The sequence below is a fragment of the Cheilinus undulatus genome, linkage group 10, assembly GCF_018320785.1.
Source record: "Cheilinus undulatus linkage group 10, ASM1832078v1, whole genome shotgun sequence".
Classification (NCBI taxonomy): Eukaryota; Metazoa; Chordata; class Actinopteri; order Labriformes; family Labridae; genus Cheilinus; species Cheilinus undulatus.
The window spans coordinates 28,720,446-28,738,145 of NC_054874.1; the positions used below are offsets into that span (position 1 = coordinate 28,720,446).

Below are 17,700 nucleotides of genomic sequence, written 5' to 3' on the forward strand. Positions count from 1 at the left end.
CTTGAGGGCATTTTTAACTTTTATCAGATTGTATTCATAAGTTTTTTTTTTTTGAGTAATTTATTGAGCATATTGATTAGATAGAGGTATCATAAAAGTATGTATTGAATATAATACAACAGGCATTTAGGGGTTAACTGCTAGAACTCAATCGTCAAATTCTGATATTCAGTCCTCTACTTTGTCTGTAATCTTTTGCTTTTAAGAAAGCAGGAAGGGTAGCTCATCAAACTAAAGCAGCACTAAAACACACTTTTACCATGAAAATTCTTAGTGCCTCAACTAAATTCTCAGTGGTGTTGGCTTGTTCATTTTAAATGTGAAGGGATTAAGTTTAAAGTGTACAATGTGACATCATGTTGTGATTTCAGATTCTAAGATGTGAGGTGGATGGGAGTGGTGATGGTGCAGGGAGGTGAGCACTAGTGGGACTAGCCTGGGTTTAACTGTACTATACAGTCAGTTCTCAGTTGTAGGGTCTTTAGTGCAGGAGTTCAAGATCTTCAGGTCTGAACTCAGCTGGCTGTCTGTCAACGGTGCACTCCAAAACTGACCTGCTGATAATAAAAACACAAATATTAGTTGACGGTCTTTCTTAGCTATTATAATATTTCTTTAACTGAAAGAAATATATGTCAGAAAAACATAATACGTATAACACAAAAATAAAACAAAGCAAAGAACATTTCATTTAAAACACCAAACCATGAAGCTGCTAACTTGTGGTGTAAGTATTCCCTGTGGTATTAAACTGAGAATTAATTATTTTTTTTAAATCAAATGAAATAATATAAGAATAATATTAGAATAATATAATGAAATTACATTTTTAAAAAGCTTATTCAAGATGTTTCAGTGTAAAAACTTCAGCCAAAGGCAAAATCATGGAGCACTTAAGAACTTTACAGGTTCCTTGTAATAATGTTGTAATAATTTCATCTCTTAACCAACGCTCTCAGTGAAGTATTGCAGTCAGCATGGCTCTTTTCTTCATCCATATGACAAACATTAAAAGCAACTTTATTATTACTATTTAAACTATAAATTTTCCTCTAATCCTGCGTAAGCATAGGTAGACATGGAAATCCTTTTCACTTAAACAACAAATATCACCAAACACATACTTCTGCTCTGAAAACATTAAAAAGCTTAGGGTACAAACATCCAACCCATTTGTGCTAAAATGGTCAATATTTGGTATAACATTTAAAAAAAATACTGGGAGAAAGCTCCTCAATATCTCGCTTTAGTCCAATCTGGGGAAACAAGCATTTTAAAGCAGGCAGAACGGGCCAGGGTTTCTATCTCTGGCAAATCAAAGGTTTAAATAAAATTGGTGATTATTTTCAGGGTGAAAATCTGATGTCATTTGAAACAGTGTTAATTTTGACAGCACTTTTAAATTTAGTTTTAGTTATAGTCTTTTGCCAAAAATACCTTTTAGTTTTAGTCATAATTTAGTAATCTAAATTGTTTTGGTTTTAGTCTAGTTTTAGTCGACGAAACTTCCCAACATTTCAGTCAACGAAATTTACAGTAAATTTAGTCGACTGATTGGATCTCTCCCCAACTTACTCCGCCACCAGGCAGCAAAAGCAGTTGTGATTGGATCTCCTCCGTATCTTATCCCACCTTTCCACACAGCCAAAGTAGCTGTGATTGGATATATGCCTAACTTGCCCCTACTTTCTACATAATGAAATTAGGTCTGACTGGATAACGTTAAACATTTTTGTCTCGTTTTTATTTGTTGACTAAAATGTCAATTAATTAGTTTTAGTTTTGTCTACGTGCACTTGTTTTTATTAGTTACTGTCTTGTTTTCGTCAGGGGAAAAAAGGCTATTAACGAAAACTATAATGAAAACAATTAGTCAACAAAATTAACACTGATTTGAACAGATATGTGTAAAATGTAACCTTTTAAATAGCCATTTCTTTAAATACTTACAGGTAAAAAGCTTTATTGCTATGTTAGCTTCTGATTCATCTGAATTCCCTATTGGCCATCTGGAAGCTTGAAAAACAGTTATTCAGGAAGATGTTTCTTTGGATGACTGGGGTGCAGGTTGTATTAAGGCATGAAAGCAAACACATGTCTGAGGCTGCAATCCTATATCACAGCAAGTTTACATATATTTAACAACAATAGTCCTGTTCGCTATATTAAATGTGAACCATCTAAAGGCACACTTTTTTATTAAATGTAGTAGTGTGATGAGATAGCAGCTTACTGGTGTAAAATTTCACAAATAATTGAAAAATGCTACAAATTAAGCTACCTTTTGATCCCAAACTGTTGATTCTAGGGTTGTACCTAGACACCCTAGTCATACCAAGAAATAAAAGAATTCTTATTGAATTTACCCTGGGTCATATGTTTTGTTGTGGTTGTTGGTAAATGCAGCTTTGCCTCCTCTCCTGCAGAGTGTGAGTCGTGGGTTTGACTGTCAATGAGTGTGTCTGTGTCAGATTTGAGTGTGTGAGTGTGATTAGGTCCTGGTGCTGAGGCTGATTGGCTGCTGCAGAGATTGCTGCCACCAGAGGGACTCCAGCAAGTCTACAAATACCTGCTGCTGCAGCCTGTGCTTCCTTTCTACTCCAGCCACTTCCAACAAAGCAGCTTGTGAATGGTAGCTTCGGTGTGTTGTGTATAATTGGGACCATTCAGTGAGTATCTAGGAAGGTAGCAGTATCCAAAACTTTGTTAGCTTTGAGGTTCAGACATCCAGTCGTAGTTATAAAGGAACATTTTGTTACCTGCTGGCTTTCAGAGTTTTGTATTTAGTGTTTAGTTGCTTAAAATGGTGTAGCAGCCAACCTTAGTTAAGTTTACATTGTGAGCTGTTCAGATTGTGGCTAAAGCTACACCACACTTTGTGTGATCTGATATTCAAATACCCCAGTTTGGTAAAAGGAGATGAATCTTTTGTTGTATGGTTTTCTTTGCTTTGTGCTAGAAAATAAACCACTGTTTAACTTTTGAGAAACTGAGCTGCTGGCTTTCTTGGAAGTCTGAAGCAAAATCATGTTGTGTCTAGGTTCCCCTACACTGGGACGTAACATTATCAATATGTGTTTGCTTCAAACTTTGAAACATTTGATAGCTCTTTCATGGAAAAATACACCAAGACCACAGGCGAGCCAACGGCTGAGAGAAATGAGTGGCTATTATGCAGTGGAGAAACTAACTTATATCCAGGGGTGGAAAGTAACTAACTACATTTACTCTAAGTACTGTTATTGAAGAGTTTTTTGTTGCCATTTGTACTGTTTTGCATTTGAAATCAGTACTTCTTCTACTTAAGTTTTAACCATAGTAACTGTACTTTTGCTTGAGTACAGTAGCCTTGTACTCCACCTCTGTTGACTACACGGTAGCACATAGCGAGAGAATAATTCCACACCACATCCCGAAGCAGCTGTTGTACTCAGAGAAAACTGGAGTGTTGTCTTTGATGTGATACACATTTATAGACCAGTGCTTTTACTTTTTCTTGAGTACATTCTAACCAGAGTAAAGAACTTTTACTTGAGTATGACAGTCGTGTACTTTTTCTACTTCTGCTTATATCTTGAAAAGAAAGAGGGTGTTATGAAGAAATCTGGGCGCCTGTCTCCTGACTGTTGGGCGATGTTGAGATGTTGCAGATATTGTAAAGCACAGGTGTCAAACTCAAGAACCGGGGGCCAAATCTGGCCCGTGGTACAGTTTTACCTGGCCCACCAGATCATATGATATGTTTATTAGAAGTGGCCCACCATTATGAGGTCTGAAATTTCGTCCAGTATAAAAATGTAAACTTAACCTTAATGATTTATAATATCCTTGTTGAGTCAAAAATTTATAATAAGTAAACAGTAAAAATAATGTGATGAATAGTCATGAATAGTTTCAGTTATGACTGAAAGTTATGGTTTTGACTTTTTATTTCATATTTTAACCTTACATCTCATAACTTTGACTTTTTTTAATCATATTTTTCTACCTTTTAGATTCAGAATTTTAAATTTTAAATCCTATTTAATCCTATTTATATTCAAATGGTTTTCTTTGCCTAAAGTTAATTATTGTTATTATTGTTATTGTTTGTATGTTATTTTTACAGTTTATTTGTTTATTTCTTTCTTTGTCATTTCTCTTAATGTTATGTTTGGATATTTGTCTTGTCCTGTATTTGTATTGCATATTGAAAATGTAAAAAAAAAAAAAAAAAGAAAAAGAAAAAAAAAATGTGCAAGAAAAATTTCTGCATTTAGCGGACACAGTGCGTTTAGCTCGGTGGCAGCTATTATTCCTATTAAAAATTTCTGAAGTGAAGCACAATGTCGAACTGCCAGTGAAAAGCTCAGCAGTGCTTCTACACAGAATGAGAGGAAGTGATCCTGTAGGATGTTTGATTCCCTGGCACAGGACAACCTGCAATGAAACTGGATGAGAGAAAATGTGAGTCAGGGATGAAATGCACTTTAAAAAGACTGATCTTTTGCTTGCGTCTGATTGCTGTTTAGGTTTTGTGCATGTGTTGGCGTGCCTTAAAACTGAGCACATGTGAGATTTATGATTAAAATCCTCATCTCTAAAATAATGTAAAGCAAACAGGGAGAAGTATTAGAGATTATGTTCTGCTTTAGACCAAGCTGTCTAAGTTGTAATAGCACCATGTTCCCTCTCTGTCACATGGTGTCACTGTTGACCACTAAAGCATAATGCACCTTTCTCCTCAATTCGTGACACACCCATTTCTAAAGGGCTGGACTGCTTTCAGTAAGATAATTTATTTTCAAATTAACAGCACGACCCACACACAAGTCCAGAAATATTTTGTCCCACATTTTACATCAACAAAAAGAAATGCTGCTTTATGATCTGGAGTATTTTCCTGAACACAAAAGGATGCATTTTTGGACCACTGCCTTTGTCTTTTGTGCGATATGGCCCAGAGCTTTGTCTGTGACACGGTACTCCATAGCCGAGGAGATGGAAAGGGGCTCGGTTGTGGCGAATCTGGCTGCGGATTTGGGACTTGAGCTTGGAGGTTTGGCACAGCGAGAGGTAAAACTTGATATTTTTCATAACAAAAAATACCTAGATGTGAATAAAAAGACAGGGGAGCTGTACATTGTGGAAAAGATGGACAGAGAACACCTCTGCCCGACGAAAACAACCTCCTGTTTTCTAAAGCTTGACGTTATCATAGAAAGCCCCTTACGTATCTTCAACATTGAACTTGGAATAACAGACATTAATGATAACGCACCACATTTTCGAAGAGACAGAGTAGAGCTGGACGTCTCAGAATCTGCAACACCGGGAGAGAGGTTCTCTCTGCCTAATGCTGTCGATCCAGATGTTGGAGTAAACACGATCAAGACATACAAACTCAGTGCCAGTGAACATTTCACCATCGAGATTCAGACTGGCAGTGATGGAACTCAGTATGTTGATTTGGTGTTGGCCAAATCTTTGGACAGAGAGGAGACAGCGGTTCATAATCTGATCCTTACTGCTGTGGACGGTGGGGTCCCTGTACGCTCAGGAACGGCAAATATTATTGTTCATGTTCAGGATACAAACGATAATCCTCCTCGTTTTGACAGGCAGACTTATACAGTTAACATGACAGAAAATTCTCCTATAGGAGCCTTGGTGATGAAACTGAACGCTACGGATATGGACGAGGGTCATAATTCAGAGATAGTGTACTCATTCACCCTTTACACGTCAGAGAAAACACAGGATGTGTTTGCATTGAATCCTAACACGGGAGAGATAACTGTACAAGGCACTATTGACTATGAAGATATGAAATTTTATGAGATGCACATAGAGGCCAGGGACAAAGGGACGCATCCATTACTGGGACAGTGTAAAGTAGTCGTGCAAGTGACAGATATGAATGATAATTATCCGGAAATTACCATACAATCCGTTAAAAACACAGTGGATGAAAACATCCCCATAGGAAGTGTCATCGCTGTGGTGGGAATAAGTGACAGAGACACCGGCGATAATGGAAAAGTGAGTTTATCCATAAACCAGAACCTGCCCTTTATTCTAAATCAGACTTCAGATAGACAGATGCATTACAAACTCATTGTTTCTGCACCCTTAGACCGTGAATTAGTACCTGAATATGATATAATACTGACTGTAACAGATGCAGGAACACCCCCCCTATCTGATAACGAAACCATACACCTACATCTGCTCGATGTCAATGATAACGCTCCACAGTTCCCTCAGTCATTTTATACTATACGTGTCATGGAGAATAACGCACCTGGAGCCCTGCTCAGCTCTCTCACTGCCTTTGACCCTGACCTCCATGAAAACCAGTATCTGGTTTATTTCATCATCGAGAAGGAGATAGCCAACACCTCCATGTCCATGCTGTTCTCCATCAACCCAGAGAACGGAAATCTTTACGCACTCAAAACGTTTGACTATGAGATCGAGAAGGACTTTCTCTTCCACATCGAGGCCAGAGACTCTGGCTCTCCTCCACTCAGCAGCAACGTCACGGTGCACATCATCATCGTAGACCAGAACGACAATGCTCCTGTCATCGTGTCACCGTGGCGTGCGCACGGCTCAGTGGTGGAGGAGAAGATCCCCAGGTCCACCGACAAAGGCTCTCTGGTTGCCAAGGTGATCGCCTTGGACACAGACTCGGTGCACAACTCTCGGATCACATACCAGTTCCTGCAGGTGACTGACGCCACCTTGTTCAGTCTGGACCAGTACAACGGAGAGATCCGGACCATGAGGATGTTCAGCTACAGAGATCCGCGACACCAGAGACTAGTGGTTGTTGCCAAGGACAACGGGGAGCCCGCTCTGTCTGCCACAGTCACCATCAAGCTGGCCACAGTGGAGACTGCTGTCAAGGCCTACTCTGACATGACTGAGGTGCCTCTGGAGTACGACATCTTCTCTGACCTCAACCTGTACCTGGTCATTGGTCTGGGCTCCGTGTCATTTCTCCTGCTCATCACCATCTTGGTCACCATCGTGCTCAAGTGTCAGAAAAGCAAGCCCAGCAAAGCGGCTCCTCCCTGCAGGAACAGTGTGATCAGTGAGAGGAACTCCACCATCGCAGACTCCACTCTGGTCTCCAACGATGCCTACTGGTACAGTCTGTTTCTAGCAGAGACCAGGAAAGGAAAGCTGGTGGTCAGACAGCCTGTGCCAAAGGGCTCCAGATACATCGTGTCCAGCATCCCGAGAGGAACAGGACTCACTGACACCAGTGACTCAGCAGCATCCACTCTGCAGGTAAGGGACCAAAATACACTCAGATATTGAATAAATGATCCATCAGTAAGATGTTTCGTCATTTCAACTTTATAATATATTAAACTACATCTTTAAAAATCAATCCCCTGTGGTGACTGGAAAATTAAACATCTTTACTCAAAATCCTAGATTATTTTTCAAATTAAATGTAGGCTACCTGATGCACACATTGTTATTAAAATTGTAAAATGCACCGCTGTTTATTAAATTAAAATAAATAAATAAATAAAATAAAATAAATGGTAACTCAGCACTACCACTCTGCAGGTAATATTCGATTTTTGATTCATCATACATGCAAATAAGGTGAGATTCTCTTCGGGGCAATTACTGTTTGAACCCTTTACATTGTTTTTAGGCAAGTGATGCCGAACAACAATACCTTTAAAATGACATTTTGAGTGACTTTGTATAAACATTAGTATTTTCTTTAAATTCTTCATGCACACATGTCCCTCAAACTGCAAAAGAGGGCGCTGTCTTGTAACTTAAGAGTCAGCAAATGAACGCCATGGCAATGAATAGCCCGACCAGTGCTCTTTGTGCATCAACCGGACAGCTCCGTGGTGCTGAAACTGAGATCTAAAACCGCGATCGGCTGTATTTCCGCCGAACAATTCTCGGAATAAGTATTACATGGACACGCTATGGATCAAAGCGGTTAACGCGTTCCTCAGTAGTACTAGAAATCTGAATTACATTGCAAGAGTGCATAACACGAGAACACAATGGGAGGCGTCGCAAAAATGGAACATAGTCAACGGTATGAGCTGCTCGTCATTTTTTTTTCTTTCGTTCATGTCATCTCGTCGTCAATGACTCATTATTCAATTCCTGAGGAGATGAAAGAAGGATCCGTTGTCGCTAATCTTGCCACCGATTTGGGCCTGGATGTTAAAACACTGAATCAGCGGAAGGTGAGACTTGACATCATTTCAAACAAGAAATATCTGGATGTGAACAAAGACACTGGAGAACTGTATGTTGTGGAGAAGATTGACAGAGAATATATATGTACCAGAAAGTCTTCAGAATCTTGTTATCTCAGACTGGAAGTGATACTGGAAAACCCAGTACGAATTTTTAACATTGAGGTAGAAATTTTAGATATGAACGACAACGCCCCACAATTTCGCAGGGACGTCATCCATTTAGACATATCTGAAGCGACGCCAAAAGGAGAGAGATTCTCTCTCAGTAATGCAGTGGATCCTGATGTTGGAAGCAATTCAGTCAAAACATACCATCTGAGTGAAAGTGAACATTTTAATATCGAAGTTCAGACTGGAAGAGAGGGGTCAAAATTTGCTGAACTTATCTTAATAAAGACCCTAGATCGAGAGCAGCAGGCTGTCCATAATTTAATTCTCACAGCTGTAGATGGAGGAACACCTGCTCGGTCTGGAACTGCGAGTGTTATTGTTCGTGTTTTGGACACAAATGACAATGCACCTACATTTGACAAAGTGAATTATAATGTAAAAATAATGGAAAATTCTCCCATAGGGAGCCTTGTCATTCATCTGAATGCCACAGATTTAGACGAGGGATCAAATTCTGATGTAACATACTCATACAGTTTATATACATCAGAGAAAACACAAGAAACATTTCACCTGAATCCATCCACTGGTGAAATCACTGTTAAAGGCATGCTGAATTATGAGGATTTCAAGATTTATGACATGGAAGTGATAGCTACAGACAAAGGAGCCAACAGTTTGTCAGGACAATGTACCATAAAGATTCTGGTGGAAGACATGAATGACAACCACCCAGAAATATCGATTAAGTCATTCCAGAGTCCAGTCAATGAAAACATCGAGTTAGACACAGTGATAGCTGTGGTTAGTGTGAGTGATAAAGACTCAGGGGACAATGGAGTGGTTGATCTTCATATCCCAGATAACATGCCGTTCAAACTGAGGGAGTCCTCTGATAACTATTATGAATTAGTGGTGTCAGAGCCCTTAGACCGTGAGAAGGTTCCAGAATATGACATCACTTTCACTGTGACAGACAGAGGGTCTCCTCCTTTATCTGACAATGAGACGATGACCTTAGAGCTGCTGGATGTCAACGACAACGTCCCACAGTTCCCTCAGTCATTTTATACTATACGTGTCATGGAGAATAACGCACCTGGAGCCCTGCTCAGCTCGCTCACTGCCTTTGATCCTGACCTCCATGAAAACCAGTATCTGGTTTATTTCATCATCGAGAAGGAGATAGCCAACACCTCCATGTCCATGCTGTTCTCCATCAACCCAGAGAACGGAAATCTTTACGCACTCAAAACGTTTGACTATGAGATCGAGAAGGACTTTCTCTTCCACATCGAGGCCAGAGACTCTGGCTCTCCTCCACTCAGCAGCAACGTCACGGTGCACATCATCATCGTGGACCAAAATGACAATGCTCCGGTCATCGTGTCACCGTGGCGTGCGCACGGCTCGGTGGTGGAGGAGAAGATCCCCAGGTCCACCGACAAAGGCTCTCTGGTTGCCAAGGTGATCGCCTTGGACACAGACTCTGTGCACAACTCTCGGATCACATACCAGTTCCTGCAGGTGACTGACGCCACCTTGTTCAGTCTGGACCAGTACAACGGAGAGATCCGGACCATGAGGATGTTCAGCTACAGAGATCCGCGACACCAGAGACTAGTGGTTGTTGCCAAGGACAACGGGGAGCCCGCTCTGTCTGCCACAGTCACCATCAAGCTGGCCACAGTGGAGACTGCTGTCAAGGCCTACTCTGACATGACTGAGGTGCCTCTGGAGTACGACATCTTCTCTGACCTCAACCTGTACCTGGTCATCGGTCTGGGCTCCGTGTCATTTCTCCTGCTCATCACCATCTTGGTCACCATCGTGCTCAAGTGTCAGAAAAGCAAGCCCAGCAAAGCGGCTCCTCCCTGCAGGAACAGTGTGATCAGTGAGAGGAACTCCACCATCGCAGACTCCACTCTGGTCTCCAACGATGCCTACTGGTACAGTCTGTTTCTAGCAGAGACCAGGAAAGGAAAGCTGGTGGTCAGACAGCCTGTGCCAAAGGGCTCCAGATACATCGTGTCCAGCATCCCGAGAGGAACAGGACTCACTGACACCAGTGACTCAGCAGCATCCACTCTGCAGGTAAGAGAACAAAATACATTTATGTTTTGTTTTACTTATTATTCATCAATAAGGTGTAACTTCTCAAATTTGGAAGTTTTTTTAACCACATATCTGAGCAAAAGTCCCCCGAGGCGTTGCCTGGAATAAAGTAACATAAATCAAAGGAATAAATGAATACATAAATAAATAAGTGAATAAATAATAAATAAATCATTACATTAATTGAATATATTCTGTATAACTTGTTTTAGATATCTACATTTTACATGAGCTTCATACACACAATATTTTTAAAATGCAAAAGGTGGCGCTGTTTTCTCAATGAAATGCTAGCCCCTGATCGCCTGGCCGTCAAGTATCCTATTCAGTGCTCCTGTGAAACAAACGGACAGCTTAGTGGTGCTGAAACTGCAGTGCTTAAAAGGTCTCTATCCTTTCACCGACGAAGTATTCTTGGGACGAATTTTCGGGAAAATGAACTGGATAAAAGCAATAACTGGAATCTTTGCGAATATTGGAAATTTAACGTATATCCAATAGAGTGCGGTCCACGAGAACACAACAATAGGGCACGTTTTAACAATGGAGCCTGTCCAAAGGTACGTGCTGTTTGTTGTTCTTTTTTCCTTCATTGGTAACATCTCGTCGTCTGTGACTCATTATTCAATACCCGAGGAAATGAAAGAAGGATCAGTCGTTGCAAATCTTGCCACCGATCTGAGTTTGGATGTGAAAACACTGAATCAGCGGAAGATGAGACTCGACATAATTTCAAACAAGAAATATCTGGATGTGAACAAAGAGACTGGAGAACTGTATATCGTTGAGAAGATTGACAGAGAATACATTTGCCCTGCCAAATCTTCTTGCTTTCTCAGACTGGAGGTGATACTAGAAAATCCACTGAGAATATTCAATATAGAAATAGAAATTTTAGATATGAACGACAACGCCCCACAATTTCGACGAGACGCCATCCATTTAGATATATCTGAGTCAACGCCAAAAGGAGAGAGATTCTCTCTCAGTAATGCAGTGGATCCTGATGTTGGAAGCAATTCGGTCAAAACATATCATCTGAGTGAAAGTGAGCATTTTAACATAGAGGTTCAAACAGGGAGAGAGGGATCAAAATTTGCTGAACTGATATTAAAAAAGGCCCTAGATCGAGAGCAGAAGGCTGTCCATAATTTAATTCTCACAGCTGTAGATGGAGGAACACCTGCTCGGTCTGGAACTGCGAGTGTTATTGTTCGTGTTTTGGACACAAATGACAATGCTCCTACATTTGACAAAGTAAATTATAATGTAAAAATAATGGAAAATTCTCCCATAGGGAGCCTTGTCATTCATCTGAATGCCACAGATTTAGACGAGGGATCAAATTCTGATGTTTCATACTCATACAGTTTATATACATCAGAGAAAACACAAGAAACATTTCACCTGAATCCATCCACTGGTGAAATCACTGTTAAGGGCATGCTGAATTATGAGGATTTCAAGATTTATGACATGGAAGTGATAGCTACAGATAAAGGAGCCAACAGTTTGTCAGGACAATGTACCATAAAGATTCTGGTGGAAGACATGAATGACAACCACCCAGAAATATCGATTAAGTCATTCCAGAGTCCAGTCAATGAAAACATCGAGTTAGACACAGTGATAGCTGTGGTGAGTGTGAGTGATAAAGACTCAGGGGACAATGGAGTGGTTGATCTTCATATCCCAGATAACATGCCGTTCAAACTGAGGGAGTCCTCTGATAACTATTATGAATTAGTGGTGTCAGAGCCCTTAGACCGTGAGAAGGTTCCAGAATATGACATCACTTTCACTGTGACAGACAGAGGGTCTCCTCCTTTATCTGACAATGAGACGATGACCTTAGAGCTGCTGGATGTCAACGACAACGTCCCACAGTTCCCTCAGTCATTTTATACTATACGTGTCATGGAGAATAACGCACCTGGAGCCCTGCTCAGCTCTCTCACTGCCTTTGACCCTGACCTCCATGAAAACCAGTATCTGGTTTATTTCATCATCGAGAAGGAGATAGCCAACACTTCCATGTCCATGCTGTTCTCCATCAACCCAGAGAACGGAAATCTTTACGCACTCAAAACGTTTGACTATGAGATCGAGAAGGACTTTCTCTTCCACATCGAGGCCAGAGACTCTGGCTCTCCTCCACTCAGCAGCAACGTCACGGTGCACATCATCATCGTGGACCAGAACGACAATGCTCCTGTCATCGTGTCACCATGGCGTGCGCATGGCTCGGTGGTGGAGGAGAAGATCCCCAGGTCCACTGACAAAGGCTCTCTGGTTGCCAAGGTGATCGCCTTGGACACAGATTCAGTGCACAACTCTCGGATCACATACCAGTTCCTGCAGGTGACTGACGCCACCTTGTTCAGTCTGGACCAGTACAACGGAGAGATCCGGACCATGAGGATGTTCAGCTACAGAGATCCGCGACACCAGAGACTGGTGGTTGTTGCCAAGGACAACGGGGAGCCCGCTCTGTCTGCCACAGTCACCATCAAGCTGGCCACAGTGGAGACTGCTGTAAAGGCCTACTCTGACATGACTGAGGTGCCTCTGGAGTACGACATCTTCTCTGACCTCAACCTGTACCTGGTCATCGGTCTGGGCTCCGTGTCATTTCTCCTGCTCATCACCATCTTGGTCACCATCGTGCTCAAGTGTCAGAAAAGCAAGCCCAGCAAAGCGGCTCCTCCCTGCAGGAACAGTGTGATCAGTGAGAGGAACTCCACCATCGCAGACTCCACTCTGGTCTCCAACGATGCCTACTGGTACAGTCTGTTTCTAGCAGAGACCAGGAAAGGAAAGCTGGTGGTCAGACAGCCTGTGCCAAAGGGCTCCAGATACATCGTGTCCAGCATCCCGAGAGGAACAGGACTCACTGACACCAGTGACTCAGCAGCATCCACTCTGCAGGTAAGGGACCAAAATACATACACTTTTTTCCCATCTTTTTCTTATTTAAAGAAGGTGAATTTCTATCTCCTCCAATGCTATTTTGAAGATTTAGGCTTTTATTTATCTAACCAATGCCTTCCACAATCTCAAGAAAAGTAAAACATTGCGAGAAGTATATCAAAAATCCAAATATTTAAAATTAGTTAATGGACAGATTTCGTTGAAGATGCAAAAGGTGGCGCTGTTTTGTAACTTAGAAACCTGCCCATGAACGCCATGACAGTGAGCAGTTCTCACCATTGCACATTGTGAAACAACCGGACAGCTCCGTGGTGCTGAAATCCAATGAAAACGGGCGGTTGATATTTTACCGACAAAGAACTCTCCGAATGAGTACGTTGCGAACGTGTTTTGCATCAGACAAATACCTGATATAAATCAGGTAGTCGGGAATGTCAGTTAAATCGATATAAACGGTGCACACGCGCACACAACAATGGGACTCATTGTAACAATGGAGCCTGTCCAAAGGTACGTGCTGCTTGTTTTTCTTCTTTCTTTCCTTCGTAACATCTCGTCTTCAGTGACTCATTATTCAATACACGAGGAAATGAAAGAAGGGTCAGTCGTTGCAAATCTTGCCACCGATCTGAGTTTGGATGTGAGAACACTGAATCAGCGGAAAGTGAGACTCGACATCATTTCAAATAAGAAATATCTGGATGTGAACAAAGAGACTGGAGAACTGTATGTTGTGGAGAAGATTGACAGAGAGCACTTGTGCCCTTCAAAGTCGTCGGCCTGTTATTTAAAGCTTGAGGTCATACTCGAAAATCCACTCCGAATCTTTAACATAGAAGTGGAAATTCTAGATATGAACGACAACGCCCCACAATTTCGACGAGATGCTATTCACTTAGACATATCAGAAGCTACACCAAAAGGAGAGAGATTCTCTCTCAGTAATGCAGTGGATCCTGATATCGGAACAAATTCGGTCAAAACATACCATCTGAGTGAAAGTCAACATTTTGATATTGAAGTACAAACCGGAAGAGATGGATCAAAATTTGCAGAATTAATCTTGAAAAAAACTCTGGATCGAGAGCAGCAGGCTGTCCATAATTTAATTCTCACAGCTGTAGATGGAGGAACACCTGCTCGGTCTGGAACTGCGAGTGTTATTGTTCGTGTTTTAGACACAAATGACAATGCACCTACATTTGACAAAGTGAATTACAACTTGAAAATAATGGAAAATTCTCCCATAGGGAGTCTTGTCATTCATCTGAATGCCACAGATTTAGATGAGGGATCAAATTCTGATGTAACATACTCATACAGTTTATATACATCAGAGAAAACACAAGAAACATTTCACCTGAATCCATCCACTGGTGAAATTACTGTTAAAGGCATGCTGAATTATGAGGATTTCAAGATTTATGACATGGAAGTGATAGCTACAGACAAAGGAGCCAACAGTTTGTCAGGACAATGTACCATAAAGATTCTGGTGGAAGACATGAATGACAACCACCCAGAAATATCGATTAAGTCATTCCAGAGTCCAGTCAATGAAAACATCGAGTTAGACACAGTGATAGCTGTGGTTAGTGTGAGTGATAAAGACTCAGGGGACAATGGAGTGGTTGATCTTCATATCCCAGATAACATGCCGTTCAAACTGAGGGAGTCCTCTGATAACTATTATGAATTAGTGGTGTCAGAGCCCTTAGACCGTGAGAAGGTTCCAGAATATGACATCACTTTCACTGTGACAGACAGAGGGTCTCCTCCTTTATCTGACAATGAGACGATGACCTTAGAGCTGCTGGATGTCAACGACAACGTCCCACAGTTCCCTCAGTCATTTTATACTATACGTGTCATGGAGAATAACGCACCTGGAGCCCTGCTCAGCTCGCTCACTGCCTTTGACCCTGACCTCCATGAAAACCAGTATCTGGTTTATTTCATCATCGAGAAGGAGATAGCCAACACCTCCATGTCCATGCTGTTCTCCATCAACCCAGAGAACGGAAATCTTTACGCACTCAAAACGTTTGACTATGAGATCGAGAAGGACTTTCTCTTCCACATCGAGGCCAGAGACTCTGGCTCTCCTCCACTCAGCAGCAACGTCACGGTGCACATCATCATCGTGGACCAGAACGACAATGCTCCTGTCATCGTGTCACCGTGGCGTGTGCATGGCTCGGTGGTGGAGGAGAAGATCCCCAGGTCCACCGACAAAGGCTCTCTGGTTGCCAAGGTGATCGCCTTGGACACAGACTCTGTGCACAACTCTCGGATCACATACCAGTTCCTGCAGGTGACTGACGCCACCTTGTTCAGTCTGGACCAGTACAACGGAGAGATCCGGACCATGAGGATGTTCAGCTACAGAGATCCGCGACACCAGAGACTAGTGGTTGTTGCCAAGGACAATGGGGAGCCGGCTCTGTCTGCCACAGTCACCATCAAGCTGGCCACAGTGGAGACTGCTGTGAAGGCCTACTCTGACATGACTGAGGTGCCTCTGGAATACGACATCTTCTCTGACCTCAACCTGTACCTGGTCATCGGTCTGGGCTCCGTGTCATTTCTCCTGCTCATCACCATCTTGGTCACCATCGTGCTCAAGTGTCAGAAAAGCAAGCCCAGCAAAGCGGCTCCTCCCTGCAGGAACAGTGTGATCAGTGAGAGGAACTCCACCATCGCAGACTCCACTCTGGTCTCCAACGATGCCTACTGGTACAGTCTGTTTCTAGCAGAGACCAGGAAAGGAAAGCTGGTGGTCAGACAGCCTGTGCCAAAGGGCTCCAGATACATCGTGTCCAGCATCCCGAGAGGAACAGGACTCACTGACACCAGTGACTCAGCAGCATCCACTCTGCAGGTAAGGGACCAAAATGCATGTTGTAATCAGACAAAAATGGCAATATATTAAATCTTTAATGTTCCATAACAGAAGTAAAAAACTTCATATCTTATCATGAAACTGACCCCTCGCAGTGAGAATTCAAAATTAGAAAAATGTATGACTTTACAATAAGGCACACAACATTTTCATCCGTCTCTATGCAGAGTGATGAGTTACTGTTTATCATCAGTTAATGGGAAGAAAGAGGAAATGTAATTTCTCATCAGATGTTAAGAAGTAGCTGATGATTATTTAATATAGAATGAGTTTAAGATCTGATGTTCATATATTTGCAAATGTTTTGATGATCCTTTACTCAGTGCAGTTTATTTTAATGATTTCTAACATGTGCTTACGTATACTAAAAAAACAACACAAAACATAAGAAAAAAAATCTTTTATCACCCATATATTAGCTGATGAAAATTGCACATAACATATAGTTACTCCATACTGAATTATTTATTTTTCTGTTCAAGTGGCTTGGTGCAACACTCTAACTGAAAAATACACAGTTGTGACTCCTGCCGTATACGTGACTGGATCAGAACATAAATTAATACCATGTTCTAAAAGTATAAACCCAGTATCGAATAATAACTCATTATGGTGCCTATTTTAATTTAGGGGACAATAAACAGGTATATAATGGCCATATACACAAGACAGGATAAGATAAGATAAGAGTCCCATAGAGTGAGAAATTTGATTTGGGCTTCTAACCCATGCTGCAGGCATAAAAGAGAAATTCCACAACATATAATTAATCTTAAAACGTGTCAAATAAGACCCTGAGTAATTATCAATCAATGATTCAGAACTGAGTAACCACATATTATAACACTCCACTGCACTAAATTGATGGTTGGGTTAAAAGGGAAAATGTGTCATTTTGAACTGTGTAATAACTATTGGAATATCTGTCTTTTACTGCATTGCGACTAATCAGAAAAAAAAAAAAAAAAACCCAAAACAAAACAAAACTTTACATGGTGTAAAAGACCATCACACGGATGTGATGATACACAGAGTAGTTAATTAACACACAATGTAGCAGCCTTTCTCTACTAAGCAATCATGGGCTACCGTGTGAAATTTGTTGATGCGTAAACTTACCGTCTTGGTGTGGACGAATGACTAACAAGTTGTTAATTCCCCAGCCTTTCCGTAGCAAATGAGCAAAAATGTTGTTTACTTTATGCACCAGTGAATATCAATTAAGTAATCATTAAATACTGGACGAAATTTGACAATGAGTCATTCACGATCGACCCATTAACTCATTATTAACAACAGGTCGTTCCTACTTAGTTTCATGGTAACAACGAAGAGGATTTATGTACCAGTTGGAAATGGTGACTCAATATTTTAATCGATATTATATCTACTTCTTACACATCATGGCTG

At 41.3% G+C, this 17,700-nt stretch overlaps 4 protein-coding genes across 4 annotated transcripts; all 4 read left to right on the forward strand.

Annotated features, from left to right (window-relative positions):
* The first annotated feature begins 4,896 nt into the window (after positions 1–4,896).
* Positions 4,897–7,308, forward strand: pcdhb (protocadherin b). The gene has a single exon (XM_041798211.1). The coding sequence runs from the start codon at positions 4,897–4,899 to the stop codon at positions 7,306–7,308; it is 2,412 nt and encodes an 803-aa protein (XP_041654145.1).
* A 737-nt stretch (positions 7,309–8,045) lies between these two features.
* LOC121516801 (protocadherin alpha-C2-like) lies at positions 8,046–10,570 on the forward strand. Its single transcript, XM_041798212.1, has 2 exons — positions 8,046–10,436; positions 10,541–10,570. Exons 1-2 carry the CDS (start codon positions 8,046–8,048, stop codon positions 10,568–10,570), a joined length of 2,421 nt encoding a protein of 806 aa, XP_041654146.1.
* Positions 10,571–10,988: 418 nt separating this feature from the next.
* Positions 10,989–13,799, forward strand: LOC121516802 (protocadherin alpha-C2-like). Its single transcript, XM_041798213.1, has 2 exons — positions 10,989–13,385; positions 13,788–13,799. Exons 1-2 carry the CDS (start codon positions 11,001–11,003, stop codon positions 13,797–13,799), a joined length of 2,397 nt encoding a protein of 798 aa, XP_041654147.1. The 5' UTR covers positions 10,989–11,000.
* A 64-nt stretch (positions 13,800–13,863) lies between these two features.
* LOC121516803 (protocadherin alpha-C2-like) lies at positions 13,864–17,471 on the forward strand. Its single transcript, XM_041798214.1, has 2 exons — positions 13,864–16,269; positions 17,454–17,471. The coding sequence occupies exons 1-2, from the start codon at positions 13,864–13,866 to the stop codon at positions 17,469–17,471; spliced, it is 2,424 nt and encodes an 807-aa protein (XP_041654148.1).
* The last annotated feature ends 229 nt before the right edge of the window (positions 17,472–17,700 follow it).

Coding starts and splice junctions, on each gene's coding strand:
- pcdhb (XM_041798211.1), top strand. CDS start 4,897: ATGCATTTTTGGACCACTGCCTTTGTCTTTTGTGCGATATGGCCCAGA.
- LOC121516801 (XM_041798212.1), top strand. CDS start 8,046: ATGGAACATAGTCAACGGTATGAGCTGCTCGTCATTTTTTTTTCTTTC. Junction 10,437..10,540: donor CAGCAGCATCCACTCTGCAG/GTAAGAGAACAA, acceptor TCTGAGCAAAAG/TCCCCCGAGGCGTTGCCTGG.
- LOC121516802 (XM_041798213.1), top strand. CDS start 11,001: ATGGAGCCTGTCCAAAGGTACGTGCTGTTTGTTGTTCTTTTTTCCTTC.
- LOC121516803 (XM_041798214.1), top strand. CDS start 13,864: ATGGGACTCATTGTAACAATGGAGCCTGTCCAAAGGTACGTGCTGCTT.